The sequence below is a fragment of the Brassica oleracea genome, chromosome C5 (assembly GCF_000695525.1).
Source record: "Brassica oleracea var. oleracea cultivar TO1000 chromosome C5, BOL, whole genome shotgun sequence".
In the NCBI taxonomy this organism is placed as follows: domain Eukaryota; kingdom Viridiplantae; phylum Streptophyta; class Magnoliopsida; order Brassicales; family Brassicaceae; genus Brassica; species Brassica oleracea.
Genome location: NC_027752.1, coordinates 3710981 through 3726443, shown reverse-complemented (window position 1 = coordinate 3726443; position 15463 = coordinate 3710981). Strand labels below are relative to the sequence as shown.

Sequence of the window (15463 nt, the reverse complement as noted above, 5' to 3'; positions counted from 1 at the left end):
ATATTTATTTTATTATTAAATGATATTTTTTACTCATATGGTTTTAAAATCTTGTGTATCTTCTTATAATAAAAATGTTAAACCATTGATCATTAATTTTTAACATAATAATTTTAATAGTTTTAGTCATTTATTGTCGTTTTTAAAAATTCAAAATATAACATATACGAAAAAATCTAAATTTTACTTTTATAGCTAATTTGATTGTTTAATTTATTTTAATAATATAAAATTAAACAAAAAATGATGGAGGAGATATAAATTGTTATCAAATCTTTATTATTAAAATCATTAATTGTCATATATATATTAGTCATTTATGGTAATTCCGTAGGTTTGATTTAAAGAAAGAAAATAACATATCATATCATTATATCATATAGTTTGACCAACTTATGTATCTAACAACATATAAAAATCGAATGTGGACCTACTTATTTTTTCAATTGAATGTAATTGACTACCTAATTGAGTGCCACCTATGCATTGGAGCCTATTTTAATTAATACAAAATTAAGGTTACATCTTTTCAAATGTTCCTCAATTAATATATAGGGGATTATACCATCTTTAATACTCCATCCGTTTCATAAAGATATACTTTTTAGTGTTTTCACACATATTAAGAAAACACAATAAATCACTATAATAAATGTATTGTTTTCTGTAATTTTTAATTTTCAATAATTTTTAACCAATAGTAATTCAATAAATTCAATTAATTTTCTTGAATATCACAATTTTCATTGAAAACATAAAAATATATCTTTGTGAAACAAATTGTTTTTCTAAAACATCTAACTTAATTAAACGGAGGAAGTATTAATTATATGACCAGGCTAGCGATTAAGTATTATATACAGTACATCTCTGCATTAAGACAACTCATAATGTCATTATTGGTAGTTACGTACGTGTTTTTAATATTAATTGCTCCTTTACGAAAGTGGTGCGCCCTAATTGCAATGTCGATTCAAATCTAGCACTAAAATCTTATCAATTCCATTTATTAATCATTTTATTACACTTACATGTAAGCAACATGTTTATGGTAAGACTAGCACATCATATAAAAAACTCTTCTTTGTTTGCACGTTAAACCTATGTTTGCTCAATTATAGTAACGTGGTTCAAACTATTGTTTATTTGTGCAATATATAGATATTTCATTAATCATCTACAATTCAATAACAATAATAAATATTATCTTGTTGTTGATTCAATAAAATGAACGTGGAAATTGACACTATTAAAAAATCCCCTGAAATGTAGTCACCTTCTATGGAATTGTGTTTAGATCGCAAAGAAAGATAAAAAGATTCGACAAACAAATCTGGCCCTTGAGATCGTACAACGATCGTAGCTATTCTCAAGGAGATAGAAAGGGGCAACACAAGCAAGAGAATAAATAAACTATTCTTGCTTTCTCTTTTGAAAGAGTGCCTCCAAAGAGAGAGCTACACAATGCAAAAACTATCAAGCGGTGGATGGCAGGTCTTAAAACAAATTTGGTCTTCTTCTTGATTCACATTATCAATCTATAGGAAAAAAAGCAAAACTCGAAGTATTAGTCAGGTACATCCATCATACGTGTTGTTATGTGTTGTTCATGTGCCAACGAATTAGCTTGTTCCGTATACATTCCGCGTCAAAAACTTAAATCCGAGGAAAAGGATAGGTCGCAGAAGGGTAGATGGATGCTTCCATAAATATGCATAAATAGTAGTAAAATACTCCAACAACAAAAAATTAAAATCATGTTGAAATTGTGGTGGTTTCGGATCTAGGAAAAGCAGTTATGCATTGCTAAGTCAACAATGGTTTATCACCTATAACAACTTTTTTAGTTTTTTAGTTTTTTAGTTTTTTCCTCCTTTTCTGATTTCTAAATTCAATAAATAAAGTTAATGGCTCTTTCAGTTTTTTCATAATGTCCGAATCATGTGATCTTTATGGAGTTTATAAAAGAGTTTTAGATTCTTAATCGAGCGCGTTAAGTCACTACTTAAACGAATCGAATCACACATGTTTTTTTTAATTCTCATTGATGGCTTTTTATAATTCTTGATCTACGAGACTAATTTAATTACTTTGCTTGCTTTCACGTAGAGCTCAGATCTTCGAAAACCGGTTCGTTAAAAAGAATGTGGTCAATGGGTTTGATAAGACGTACGGCAATGTCCGCCGCGATCAGAGCTTCTTCACAGAGGACGTCGATGCTTGGCGGCGGTGGATTAAGAAGCTTCACCGACAAAACTTCGACGGAGAACGAGGAGGAAATGAGGAAGGACAAGGAGATCACTATGGCGGAGGCCAAGAAGCTAATGAGGTTGGTGAACGTTGAAGACATGAGGAAAAAGCTTGTCGGCATGTCTGAAAGAGACGTCGTTCCTTACAGTGCGCTTGTAGAAGCTTCTCAGGGAATGGGTCTCGCTAGATCTCCCGACGAAGCTCACGTCTTTGCTCGCGTTCTTGACGACGCCGGAGTCGTCTTGATCTTCCGCGACAAAGTCTATCTTCATCCCGACAAGGTCCGAGGATAAATGTCTCTTCAAAAAAACCTTTTAATTTTCTCTGTCTTTTTAAAAATATCGAAATTATCTTTTTTTTTTTCAGGTGGTGGATCTGATCAGACGAGCGATGCCTATGGATGAAACTCCAGAGGAAGATCAGATCAAGGAAGAGTTCAACAAGCTGAGGAACATGAAGGAAGAGATCGACGTGTTAGCTCACAGACAAGTGAGGAGGATTCTTTGGGGCGGTCTGGCTACTGCGATAGTTCAGATTGGTCTCTTCGTTAGACTAACTTTCTGGGAGTTCTCGTGGGATGTGATGGAGCCAATCACGTTCTTTGCGACAGCGACTAGCATCATCGTGGGATACGCTTACTTCTTGATAACTTCGAGAGATCCGACTTATCAGGATTTCATGAAGAGACTGTTCCTATCGAGGCAGAGGAAGCTGTTGAAAAGTCAACATTTCGATGTGGAGAGGTTTAAGGAACTGGGGAGGATGTGCAAAACGACGCCGTCCTCGTCTTGTCACGCGGCTGCGACTATAAGGAACCGTGTTGGGTTAGAACTCGATCTGGAGGATTCACTGCAGAGTCGCAAAGACTGATTTAAACAAACAAACAAATAAAAATTACACAATTTTTCTGTCTTGCAAAAGTGACAAAGGTTTATCATCTTTGATTCTTTGTGTGTGTATGTTCCGTTTTATACATAAGTAACCATTGACATTTTTAGTACTGCGAAGATTGGTTAAACATATTATGGAGTTAGTTATGAATCCAACGGGTTATTCTCAATCATATGGAGTGCAGCTTTTAATGAAACAAGAAATACTCTTACAGAAGGAGAAGGTTTCATTTGGAATAGAAGCAAAAGATTCAGATTGAGATAGAGGGTTCTAAAGATGATTCTAATCTCGTCTCTCTCTTACGTACCGGATTGTACGATTGCAGAAACTTGTTTCAGAGGAGACAAAGGGAAGCATGCTCTGTACTATCTCTGCATAAAGATGAGACAAAAGGAACCAAAGCTTAACTCTGGTTAGAATGAAACTTACCTATGGTTTGGTTAGTTTTTGCTTTTAGGTTTGGATGTTACTCATTATAAAAACAGAGATATGTTGTCTAAGGTGAGGTGTGCTGCTGGAGCAGAGCACCAGAGTGCTAGAGCTGAACGTGAGTAAGCACCAAGGAGTGCTGAGAGACAGCACCAAAGAGGGCAAGAGAGGTGTATAAACACCTTTGGTTAAGAGTACTACAAGCACATATTTGCTTGGTAGTAGTGAAACTAGAGAGAGGGGAAACAGGGGTGTGAGAGACAACTTTGTATTCACATGAGAGGGTGAGAGACAAAGTTTGTAACCTCTTGATTTAGTGGATTCCGGGAGACAGTTCCCGGCCCAGACTAACACCCTCGTTAATGGGTGTAACTGGGTTAACAATCTTGTGTCTTGCTTTGCATCTTCTTCTTCTGTTTTGCATCATCATCATACTCTCTTAACTTCATGCTACTGAGTTTTGCATTCCAAGCTATCTGAGTGCATAAGTGCTTGAACAAATGGTAACTTGATGTCTATGTAGAGGCATAGAGCTCAACACATATTTTAACTGTTTATCTTTGATAGTTTGATTATGAAGCCATTTTTCTGTCTTGGATATGCTGCTGCTCTGATGATCCACAAATTTCGTTTGGGCCAAAGGGCCTTCTTGTGTATTGGGCCGGACATGCAACATACTACCCAAAAATATCACAACACATATTTCTTGGGCTGGATATGTTCAACATGGTAACAGTTACTGTTTTTACTTTGCACAGATTATTTCACATATTATGGGGATCTTTTTAGTAACAAAAAAATCTATATCTATTTTTTTGGTAAGAGAAAATTATACGTTAATTGAGTAAAATGTTCAAAACACTATTAAAATGTAGCACGTTCACTTAACAAATATCTGACTGAACTTAAAAGTGTTGTTTCAAACCTAAGAACCTCCTAACATTTTATATTCTAAAAATACAAATAAAAGCGATGCTATAACAACGACTTAAAACTTCATTACTTTTAATTTAAATTTCCCCTAATAGGCATCTAAAACGTGAAAGGTCGATAAAAAGGAATACAAATCTGGAAAGTCACTTACTTTTAATTTTAATCGACCCAGCGAGGCAATAAACAAACCACAAAAAGCCGATAAAACGTGAGGCCCATAAGGACTTCCCTTGTCGTCTTCCTCAAAACTCCACTTTCCACTTCCGGTTATTGCCTTCATTAAACACCGCCCTCATCCTCTCTCTCTCTCTCTCTTGTTTTTTTTAATAATATCTTTTACTTTTCTTTTTCTTTTTAATCTTATCCTCTTGACGATTCTCTTTGATCAGATCATCTTCAATTTGTTCTCCCACTTGCACAGTGATATATAGTCACACACCCGTCAAAAATAAATATCAGTTTTGATGGAGTTAACTCCAAAAATATAGTTTTTTTTTTAAATCTTTTGTTTTTTTTTTTAATTTGGGCTTAGGCCACCGTTGTGTGTTTGGAGAGAAAAAAATGTTACCGGAGAAGCCGACCTTGTTCTCGGCATGTGTGTGAAGTTTTGTCATTTATCCAAAATTAGCTTTACTTATTTAACTTCTCTCCCGAATATAATATAAACAAATTGGGAGCCCCATACTCCAATACATGGGCATACGTAAGGTTAGGTGGTCCCCATTCATCGTCGTCGTCTGTGCTAGGGAGCACAAATAATAGAGAAGAGAGAAGGAGCTGAGGCGGTGATCGAGGTCTAAAGATTTAGAGAAAGAAAGAATAAAAAAGCCTCTGAAGAGTGTGACTAGACAAGATCCGATCATGTTTCTTTCAAACTCCTTTTAAAGGTTGCTACTTTCCTTTTCCCCAAGTTCCCTCCTTTTCTGTTGATTTTACATATAAATATTGAAGCTTTCTTCGCTTTTTCTCTGCTCAGTGCCCAGCAGCAACTGGAACTCGCACTCCTCTAACTAAAAGTATGCTCTTTTCGTTGCTGCGTTTTTTAAGTTAATTAGTTAAAAAGCTATTCTCTGTTATCCTCCTGTTTTGTATGGTTATAAACTTTGTAGGTCTCGTTTGATCTTCTGGCTTGATGTGTGTTTGTTTTGTCTCAGGTTTTGTTGGCTGTGACCGTTTATAAGAAGAAGCACCACCTCATCAATCGATTCCTATTGGAGCACTCTTTTCCGAAAGGTATAGCTATGAAGTACCTCTTTAGTCTTTACTTATATTATGTATAGAAGTATTTGAAATGTTGGAAGGCAGATTGGCTCTGATCCTGGTTAGTTTTAGTTGGATTCTCACCATGTTGAGTATCAACTACCATTTTTGTGATACATGTTTTATTGTCCAGATCTTGTTGATTTAATTTGGATTGTAGGATGACTTAGAAAGGTAGTAGTGTTCACGGAATCTGATTCCTTTACCTACTCTGTATACATCATAATCAATGCGGTTCAGTTGCTTGTTGCTTTGTAAATGATGAATCATTGAATATGGCAGGATGATTCATATGCATCTGTTTCTTGGTTTAGCTTAGGTAGACTTTCTAGTTTTCTAGCCCATGCCTCTTTTTGATGTGGAAGGAACTTGACTTAGTGTTTCATTTCTCGGTTAATTCTTGAATGTTTTGCATTTAATTAATTCTTGTTGTTATGTCTTTGGCGTCAGGTGAAAACATGTCAGGCTCTAGGCCGAGCCACTCCTCCGAGGGCTCAAGGCGGTCAAGACACAGCGCTAGGATCGTTGCGCAGACCACCGTTGATGCAAAGCTCCACGCTGACTTCGAGGAATCAGGCAGCTCCTTTGACTACTCAACCTCGGTCCGCGTCACCGGACCCGTTGTGGAGAACCAGCCGCCAAGGTCTGACAAGGTGACCACCACCTATCTCCATCACATACAGAAGGGAAAACTGATTCAGCCCTTCGGTTGTTTGCTCGCCCTGGATGAGAAGACCTTCAAAGTCATTGCCTACAGCGAGAACGCCGCCGAGCTCTTGACGATGGCCAGTCATGCGGTTCCCAGCGTTGGCGAACAGGGTGCTCTAGGCATAGGGACGGACATAAGGAGCCTCTTCACTGCTCCTAGCGCCTCTGCGTTGCAGAAAGCGCTAGGATTCGGTGACGTCTCCCTGTTGAACCCCATTCTCGTGCATTGCAAGACTTCCGCAAAGCCCTTCTACGCGATTGTGCACAGGGTCACAGGGAGCATCATCGTCGACTTCGAACCGGTGAAGCCTTACGAAGTTCCCATGACTGCTGCTGGTGCTTTGCAATCGTACAAGCTAGCTGCAAAGGCGATCACTAGGCTGCAGTCTTTGCCCAGCGGGAGCATGGAGAGGCTCTGCGACACGGTGGTTCAGGAGGTTTTCGAGCTCACCGGGTATGACAGAGTGATGGCTTATAAGTTTCACGACGATGATCACGGAGAGGTCGTCTCCGAGGTCACAAAGCCTGGTCTAGAGCCTTACCTTGGTCTCCATTATCCAGCCACGGACATCCCTCAAGCGGCTCGTTTTCTCTTTATGAAGAACAAGGTTCGGATGATCGTTGACTGCAACGCAAAACATGTGAGGGTGCTTCAAGACGAAAAGCTTTCCTCTGATCTCACCTTGTGCGGCTCCACGCTTAGAGCGCCTCACAGCTGTCATCTGCAGTACATGGCCAACATGGATTCTATTGCATCTCTTGTTATGGCGGTTGTGGTAAACGAGGAGGACGGAGGAGAAGGGGACGCCACCGCCCCTGATTCCACCCCGCCTCGGAAGAGGAAGAGGCTATGGGGTCTGGTGGTTTGTCACAACACAACTCCGAGGTTCGTCCCGTTTCCTCTCAGGTACGCTTGTGAGTTTCTAGCGCAAGTGTTTGCGATACACGTCAACAAGGAGGTGGAGCTGGAGAACCAGATTGTTGAGAAGAACATCTTGCGCACGCAGACGCTCCTGTGCGATATGCTGATGCGTGACGCTCCGCTGGGGATTGTCTCGCAGAGCCCCAACATAATGGACCTTGTGAAATGCGATGGAGCAGCTCTCTTGTACAAAGACAAGGTATGGAAGCTGGGGATAACTCCGAGCGAGTTCCATCTCCAGGAGATAGCTTCGTGGCTGTGCGAGTACCACACTGACTCGACTGGTCTGAGCACTGATAGCTTGCACGACGCTGGGTTTCCTAGAGCTCTAGCTCTTGGAGACTCGGTCTGCGGAATGGCGGCTGTGAGGATCTCGTCGAAAGACATGATCTTCTGGTTCCGTTCTCACACCGCTGGGGAAGTGAGATGGGGAGGTGCGAAGCATGATCCAGACGATAGGGATGACGCGAGGAGAATGCACCCGAGGTCTTCCTTCAAGGCCTTCCTCGAAGTGGTGAAAACAAGGAGTTTACCTTGGAAGGACTATGAGATGGATGCCATACACTCCTTGCAGCTTATTCTGAGGAACGCTTTCAAGGATGGGGAAACTACCGATGTGAATACGAAGATCATTCACTCGAAGCTTAATGATCTGAAGATTGATGGTATACAAGAGCTAGAAGCTGTCACTAGCGAGATGGTTCGTTTGATCGAGACTGCCACTGTGCCGATATTGGCGGTTGATTCTGATGGATTGGTTAATGGTTGGAACACGAAGATTACTGAGCTGACTGGTCTTCCTGTTGATGAAGCAATCGGGAAGCATCTCCTCACACATGTTGAGGATTCTTCAGTTGAAATCGTTAAGAGGATGTTAGAAAATGCATTAGAAGGTAACTAACTCTCTTCATAACTTACACTCAGTTTTGCTGAGAATATTTCAGTTAGATGACACCGTTGGTTGATTGTTTATGCAGGAACCGAGGAGCAGAATGTCCAATTTGAGATCAAGACGCATCTGTCAAGAGCTGATGCTGGACCAATAAGTCTAGTGGTAAACGCATGCGCAAGTAGAGATCTCCATGAAAACGTGGTTGGTGTGTGCTTTGTAGCTCATGATCTCACCGGACAGAAGACTGTGATGGACAAGTTCACTCGCATTGAAGGTGATTACAAGGCCATCATCCAGAATCCAAACCCTCTGATCCCTCCCATATTCGGCACCGACGAGTTCGGGTGGTGCACGGAGTGGAATCCAGCGATGTCAAAGCTAACCGGTCTGAAGCGAGAGGAAGTGATGGACAAGATGCTGCTGGGAGAAGTGTTCGGGACGCAGAAGTCGTGTTGCCGTCTGAAGAATCAAGAAGCGTTTGTGAACCTTGGGATTGTGCTGAACAACGCTGTGACTAGCCAGGAGGCAGAGAAAGTGCCATTTGCTTTTTTTACGAGAGGTGGAAAGTATGTGGAGTGTCTGCTGTGTGTGAGTAAGAAGCTAGACAGGGAAGGTGTGGTGACGGGCGTCTTCTGTTTCCTGCAGCTCGCTAGCCATGAGCTGCAGCAAGCCTTACATGTTCAGCGTCTAGCTGAGCGAACCGCGTTGAAGAGATTAAAGGCCTTAGCCTACATTAAAAGACAGATAAGGAATCCGCTCTCCGGTATCATGTTTACTAGAAAAATGATGGAAGGGTCTGAGTTAGGACCAGAGCAGAGAAGGATTTTGCAAACTAGCGCTTTGTGTCAGAAGCAGCTCAGCAAGATCCTGGATGATTCTGATCTCGAAAGCATCATTGAAGGGTATGCATGAAACAATGAAAAGTCTTTGGTTGGTTCTCTCGTTTTTAGATTCTCATATGTTTTTTTTTTCTTATGTTGCAGGTGCTTGGATCTGGAGATGAAAGAGTTCAGCTTAAACGAAGTGTTGACTGCTTCCACTAGTCAAGTAATGATGAAGAGTAACGGAAAGAGCGTTAGGATAACAAATGATACAGGAGAAGAAGTGATGTCTGATACTTTGTATGGAGACAGCATTAGGCTTCAGCAAGTCTTGGCAGACTTCATACTGATGTCTGTTAACTTTACACCGTCAGGAGGAGAGCTAACTGTTACAGCTTCCCTGAGGAAAGATCAGCTCGGACGATCTGTGCATCTTGCTTATTTAGAGATCAGGTAAAAAAAAATGGATATACAATATGATAATGAGAAAGTGCATTGATGATTTTTGTTGTTTATGAAAACAGAATAACGCATACAGGAGCTGGGTTGCCAGAGTTTTTGCTAAACCAAATGTTTGGAACTGAGGAAGATACGTCTGAGGAAGGACTAAGCTTGATGGTTAGCCGGAAGCTAGTGAAGCTGATGAATGGAGATGTTCAGTACTTGAGACAAGCTGGGAAGTCGAGTTTTATCATCACTGCAGAACTCGCTGCAGCAAACAAGTAGTCAGTCCCCAAAAGAAAAAAGGGGGTTATGGCTTTGATATTAAGTCTACACTGGTTTCTTCTCTTTGTTTGCAACTTTTTCTTATTGCTTTTGTTTTTGATTTTCAACTTCCCAATAACGGTGAAATATCCAATCCATTTTACATCTTCTGTTTATCTCTGTTGTACTGAAGCTGTAAACATGGATGATGCATATCTAATTCCTTCTCGAGTGTTTTTGGTTTCATGATGTATTATGAGAAATAAAGCTAATTTACAGTCTGTTATGATCATAGTAAGAACGTAAACTCCTCACATGAATTCTCTCTCTAGTCTTGATCCTCTTCTCTTTTAAGGTTTTATTCAAACTGTACTGACAGCTTCTTGTCTCTCTGAGTATAGCTTAATGTTAGAATGGATCAGCTTAACAGGCTGGAGCCTATGCAACAGGGCAGAGTTTAGAAGTAACGTATGATCCTTTCCTTGAGTCTTGGCTTTAGCTCAACTCCATGAATAAACAGACAGATTTTCTTAACTTCTACAATGGATTTAGTTAGCTGGCCATATGGCACTTAGCACATGTGGGGGGTTGGGGACTATAGAATCTGATCTAATCAATTAATTAATCATTTTATTAGAGTCCCATACGTAAGTTTGATTATTTTATAAGTAGCTTACCTGCTTTTTTGTAAGTTTTCAAAATAAGATCAAAACATCAGTGGAACTCAGAAAAAGACAACTTGAATTATACAGAAGAAAAAAAAACATGAGACAATGAAAGCTCAAATGCACACTCAAATATCAGTTAATTGGTTTTATTACACAAAGATTAATTTTTAAAAAAAGGAGAAAAGATCATTCCTTTTTAGAAAAAACAGAACCAAAAAAAAAAAAACTGTAATTAAGAAGATCAGCATCACTTCTTGGGCTGGAACTTGGTCTTGATGTGTTTAACAGTCCCCGGAGACGTCTGAAACGCTTGAGCCAAGATGCTATCAGGAACAGGAGGCGTAGAACCGAACAAAGTAGCACCAAGAGACTGAGTCCCAGGAAGCTGACTGTTGAAAGCAGCGATAACAGAAGCAGGGACACGACCATTGTTCTTCTGGAAATGAACAAGTCCTTTGGGGAAAGCAAAGACGTCGCCTTTCTTGAGAGACTGAGCGATGAGCTTGTTGGCCGTCGTGAGGAACCCGACGTCGAGTGTTCCTTCGAGGACGTAGACGACTTCGGTGGCGCGAGGGTGCGTGTGAGGCGGGTTTAAGCCCCCCGGCGCGTAGTCGATGCGAGCGAGGGAGACGCCGAGCGTGTTGAGTCCAGGGATGGTCATCACGTTCGCGCCTGTCACCAAGGCACCGAACGTGTTGTTGGTGAGGCCTGGATTAGCTATCCCTTGCGAGAAGAAATCGAGCGATGTGACGTTGGCTGCGTCTTTGCAAGGGAAGCCGTTGACTTTGATTCCTGAAAATTCGATTAAAAATTAAAACTTTTTTGAAAAAAAAATATGGAAAGGATGAGAAGTGTTAAATCTAAGTTTTTATTACCGGAGGAGAGATCAGCTACACAGAGGTCTTGGAGCATGTCGGGGTCTGCGGAGACTGTAATGAAGAAGAGGAAGGCGACGAGGGCGAGGGAGATGGAGATGGAGAGAAATTGAGTTTTAGAAGCCATGTTGATTGTTGTTGATGGTGTGGCTGTAAACAGTTGAGAATGATAGTGTTTATAAAGGGGAGAGAGATTGAAGAAGGAGATGAATTTTTCTTCGTGGGAGAGAAAAAGCAAGGAACATGCTTCTTTTTAATTCTGTTTCTCTCTCTCCTCTGTCTGAATGAAAAATATCAAAGGTCAACGAATAGATTACTAAACCGGATGGATCGGGACTGTCCTATTGGAGAAAGATGGCCTATGCTTGTTTTAGCATTTACATGGTAGGTAATATATATTTTAATGATTCTGTAAAATACTTAATATAAATGGAATCATTATTACCTAAATATATTTAGAGCAAATCTCCAAAATAGCACATTTCTAAGTTTTTTTTTTTTTGAACAAAGCACATTTCTAAGTTTATTTCACAAAAATAGTCTTCAAAAACTAAAATGACCAAAATAGCATTTTATTTTTTGAAAAATTTAATTTTTTTTTATTTTTCAAAATTTGAAATCTTATCCCAAAACTCCACTCCCCAACTCTAAATCCTAAACCCTAAACTCTAAACCCTAAACACTAAATCCTAAACCCTAAATTCTAAACCCTAAACCCTAAATCATAAATCCCACCTTTTAACTCTAAACCCTAAACCCTAAATCTCACCTCTAAACTCTAAACCATAAATCCTAAACACTAAACCCTAAATTCACCCCTTAACTCTAAATCCTAATGTCTAAATTAATTTACCATTGCGGTATAAGTGTATATTTATCTCTTTTGATAAAACATTAAGTGTTATTTTGGTCATTTTTATTCTTAAAAACTATATTTGTGACAAAAAAAAATTTTATTGCTATCCTATTTATTTTTTCGCGTATTTATCACGTAATGTTTGTCTTACTTTTTTCTGTATTTATTCTTATTAGTATTGAAATTTTGATTTGCATAGATATCCTCCGATTTTGATGGGTTTTACTTTTTATTCCGAATACTTTCATTTTGTCTTTATTGTGTTGGGTCTATCTTAAAATTTTGAGTTTGGGCTTTTGGTGTTTATTAAGCCTCATCTAAGACGGACGCTTTGTGGATTTGGAGAGAGGTAAGCATTCAGGTTAATGTCTCTAAACCACACCGTTTTCGACAATTTGGATCAAAAGCTTGAATTTTCAGTGCAGTGTAGTAGAGAGATGATGTTAAGGAGCAGATTTTTTTTTTTTTCTTGATCACGTTTCATATATAAACCTAATCTTTAGATCAAATAAAAGCGCAATTACGCAACTAACTTGTTCTAAACTATTCTAGCATAATTAGACAACCTACTGATGAAAACGAGGTGATAACTTCTTGAAGAATCTTACACGATTGGCTATACCTCAAAGCAGTAAAGAACTCATCTAAGCTAATGGAGAAAATGGTTAAGACTTTGAGTGACCACTCTTGTTTACTTATAGGATTGACACATTTTTTTTGTGGTAGACTATCCAACCAATTTGTTACCTTGCCAAAAGAAAAAAAAAAGGGAACAAAAATACGACCAACAACTTGACTCCAACTTCAGGAGATTAATCATGAACCTTAGGAACAAAAGGAATCCTTATGAAGGAAACAAAATGTTTTCTTTTTGTCAAGTGAAGGAAACAAAATATTGTAACGATACTCTCCTATGACTGGTATACTGGTACTCTGGTAGTTAATGCTACTCTATCTCTCTCGCTTTCTGGTCTTCGTTTATCATAATTTTTCCATGCATGTAGAAATGACCAGGGCCAATGGTTTTGCTTTCTTCTAGGGGTGGGCACTTTACCAATACCTGAAGCCGCATCCGAACCCAACCCGAAAAACCCGAACCAAAATCCGAACCGAAGTAGCAAAATACCCAAACGGATATTAAGTTATGAGAGATTGGATATCCGAACCCGAAAGGGTAATATCCGAACCCGAATGGATATCCGAAGATAACCGAACATATATATACTTACCCTTATATTTCTAGTTTACATCTCTAATTTTTTAAAAAATATTTATATTGATGTTACACATACTTTAAAATCATAACTATATATATAATTATGGAGAAAATGATTTGATATTCATTTAAAATGCATGTCAAACTTTTTGTTTAAAAACAATACCCAAATTAATATCTATTTGTTTTTGAAATATTGTCTCTAAACCTATTAATTATTCAATCTATAAAAAATAAAAAAAAATCAGTTAAGTGAAATCTATATTTTTAAATACAAGAAACTTAAAAACTGAAAATTTTATTTATTTATTTTTTTTTTAAAATCTAAATATCCGAACCCGATTCAAAATAACCGAACCCGAACAAAAAATACCCGAACCCGACCCGAAGTACAGAAATACCCGAACGGGTTCTCTATCCCTATACCGAAATACCCGAACCCGAACGCCCACCCCTACTTTCTTCGCTGTTTATATAGCTACCCACTGTACATACGTCTCGATAATCATTAAGAGTAGGGATGTTAAAACGGGCTATCCGAACCCGTTTAAGCCCTACCCGTTTAGTGTCCTGCCCGTTTAGAACCCGTTAACTTCATGCCCATTTAAAGCCCTGCCTGTTAGAGTCCATTTAACTGTGGCTGTTTACAATTGTGATGCCCGTTTACCCGTTTAGACCCGTGAGCCCATTTATTTTATTTTTTTTGTCAACTTCTAATTACAGATTAATTAATTTGTAATGACGTTAAACCTTATGCTTTTTTTTATAATGACATTGTCTTTTTTTTATAATGACATTGTCTTTAATTATTTCTTTTGTTGTTATTGTTTCCTTTTTTTAAAATGCAGTTTTAATTATCTTAAGATATGATTTTGTGCAAACTTCTTAAAAACCTATTTTTAAATGCAGTTTTAATCATTTACATGCTCAATAACATGTAATAAACCTGATTTGTGTATCTAATACATATTTAAAATCTGAAAATACATAAAATCCGAAACTTAAAAAGTGAAATACAAAACACCATAGAGAATCTGAAAGTACATAAAGTTTGCTTCATAAAAAAACTACAAACCATAAAAAAATGATAGAAACCAACTTCATCATCCTCCTTTAATCTCAAATCAACCCATTTCTCCATCTTCTTGTTATCTGAAAATATGTCAAACCAAGACATAAGAAAGAGTACAAACTCATCAAGGAATCAAGAAAGTTTCGATCAGATCACAAATAACAAGACATAATACGGAGTGAATAATAATATGTCATACAACCTGCGACACTTTGTTTGACTATCACTAAACATTATCACAAACGTCGACAACAAAATTACAAGAACAAGAACTTAAGCCATATTGAATAAAACTATGGACATGGATCTTATAACAAAACTAAAAAGCAACATTATCAGTTATCACACGTTGTTCATACACTGATAGGTACGTTAATGTATAAACATATGGACAAAACTAAGAAGAACACTACAAGAAAACAGCGACATACATAGGGAAAAAATCATCGGTATGTCGTCGGAATAACTTCTCGGAAATTCATTTTTCCTCGGAAATCCCTCGGAAATTTCCGACGGAATTCCGAGGAAATGAATTTCCGAGGAAACCCTGAGAACCACCAGTTCGTCGGAAAGGTCCTCGGAATATACCGAGGGAGAACTTCCTCGGGATATTTCGATGGACTTTCCGATGGTCCAATCCTCGGAAGTTCCGACGAAATGTTCCTCGGAATTTTCATCGGGAATTTCCGACGAAGGGGTCCCTCGGTATATTCCGACGAAGGGGTCCCTCGGTATATTCCGAGGAAGGGGTCCCTCGGTATATTCCGAGGAAATGTTCGTCGGAAATTTCCGAGCGTTCATTTCCTCGAAATTTCAAAAAAAAAATTAATTTTTTTTAAAAAAATAAAATTTTTGAAATTAAAATTCGAAAATATAAAATTAAAATTAAAATTGAAAACATATTAGATAATATTCAAAGTTGTACAAATAAAAATAAAACATTCCGAGTTTTTGAAAAAAAAAAA

The 15463-nt window shown here is 38.4% G+C and overlaps 3 protein-coding genes and 1 long non-coding RNA gene across 9 annotated transcripts in view; 2 read left to right on the top strand and 2 right to left on the bottom strand.

Moving 5' to 3' along the window:
• Positions 1–1446: 1446 nt before the first annotated feature.
• Positions 1447–3310, top strand: LOC106294346 (calcium uniporter protein 6, mitochondrial). Of its 3 annotated transcripts, none has more exons than XM_013729900.1 (3): positions 1447–1575; positions 2110–2531; positions 2617–3310. In XM_013729900.1, the coding sequence occupies exons 2-3, from the start codon at positions 2145–2147 to the stop codon at positions 3118–3120; spliced, it is 891 nt and encodes a 296-aa protein (XP_013585354.1). In that variant the 5' UTR covers positions 1447–1575; positions 2110–2144; the 3' UTR covers positions 3121–3310. The 3 variants fall into 3 exon arrangements, with proteins under 3 accessions (XP_013585354.1, XP_013585353.1, XP_013585356.1); XM_013729899.1 differs by lacking the exon at positions 1447–1575 and adding an exon at positions 1726–1820; XM_013729902.1 differs by lacking the exon at positions 1447–1575 and adding an exon at positions 1836–1992.
• A 1532-nt stretch (positions 3311–4842) lies between these two features.
• On the top strand, positions 4843–10103 carry LOC106294344 (phytochrome A). 4 transcript variants are annotated; one of them, XM_013729896.1, is made up of 7 exons: positions 4843–5390; positions 5480–5519; positions 5658–5736; positions 6214–8286; positions 8371–9187; positions 9269–9559; positions 9631–10103. In XM_013729896.1, the coding sequence occupies exons 4-7, from the start codon at positions 6222–6224 to the stop codon at positions 9830–9832; spliced, it is 3375 nt and encodes a 1124-aa protein (XP_013585350.1). In that variant the 5' UTR covers positions 4843–5390; positions 5480–5519; positions 5658–5736; positions 6214–6221; the 3' UTR covers positions 9833–10103. The 4 variants fall into 4 exon arrangements, with proteins under 4 accessions (XP_013585350.1, XP_013585349.1, XP_013585351.1 ...); XM_013729895.1 differs by having other exon boundaries at positions 5490–5519; positions 9631–10055; XM_013729897.1 differs by having other exon boundaries at positions 5487–5519; positions 9631–10055.
• A 482-nt stretch (positions 10104–10585) lies between these two features.
• Positions 10586–11653, bottom strand: LOC106294347 (germin-like protein subfamily 2 member 1). The gene is made up of 2 exons (XM_013729903.1): positions 11355–11653; positions 10586–11271 (listed from the first exon to the last, which is right to left on the bottom strand). The coding sequence occupies exons 1-2, from the start codon at positions 11479–11481 to the stop codon at positions 10727–10729; spliced, it is 672 nt and encodes a 223-aa protein (XP_013585357.1). The 5' UTR covers positions 11482–11653; the 3' UTR covers positions 10586–10726.
• A 2806-nt stretch (positions 11654–14459) lies between these two features.
• LOC106294299 overlaps positions 14460–15463 on the bottom strand; it is a 6868-nt gene continuing 5864 nt past the window's right edge. Inside the window, exon 3 of the long non-coding RNA XR_001260804.1 lies at positions 14460–14578. This is a non-coding gene — a long non-coding RNA (uncharacterized LOC106294299). The remainder of the gene's footprint in view (positions 14579–15463) is intronic.

What these genes read in the sequence shown, in the direction of transcription:
- LOC106294347 (XM_013729903.1), bottom strand. Translation starts at nt 11,481, where the DNA reads ATGGCTTCTAAAACTCAATTTCTCTCCATCTCCATCTCCCTCGCCCTC. An exon ending in TGTAGCTGATCTCTCCTCCG is followed by an intron (nt 11,272 to 11,354) that starts GTAATAAAAACT and finishes TCGAATTTTCAG; the next exon opens with GAATCAAAGTCAACGGCTTC.
- LOC106294344 (XM_013729896.1), top strand. Translation starts at nt 6,222, where the DNA reads ATGTCAGGCTCTAGGCCGAGCCACTCCTCCGAGGGCTCAAGGCGGTCA. An exon ending in GTTAGAAAATGCATTAGAAG is followed by an intron (nt 8,287 to 8,370) that starts GTAACTAACTCT and finishes TTGTTTATGCAG; the next exon opens with GAACCGAGGAGCAGAATGTC. An exon ending in CTCGAAAGCATCATTGAAGG is followed by an intron (nt 9,188 to 9,268) that starts GTATGCATGAAA and finishes CTTATGTTGCAG; the next exon opens with GTGCTTGGATCTGGAGATGA.
- LOC106294346 (XM_013729900.1), top strand. Translation starts at nt 2,145, where the DNA reads ATGTGGTCAATGGGTTTGATAAGACGTACGGCAATGTCCGCCGCGATC. An exon ending in TCTATCTTCATCCCGACAAG is followed by an intron (nt 2,532 to 2,616) that starts GTCCGAGGATAA and finishes TTTTTTTTTCAG; the next exon opens with GTGGTGGATCTGATCAGACG.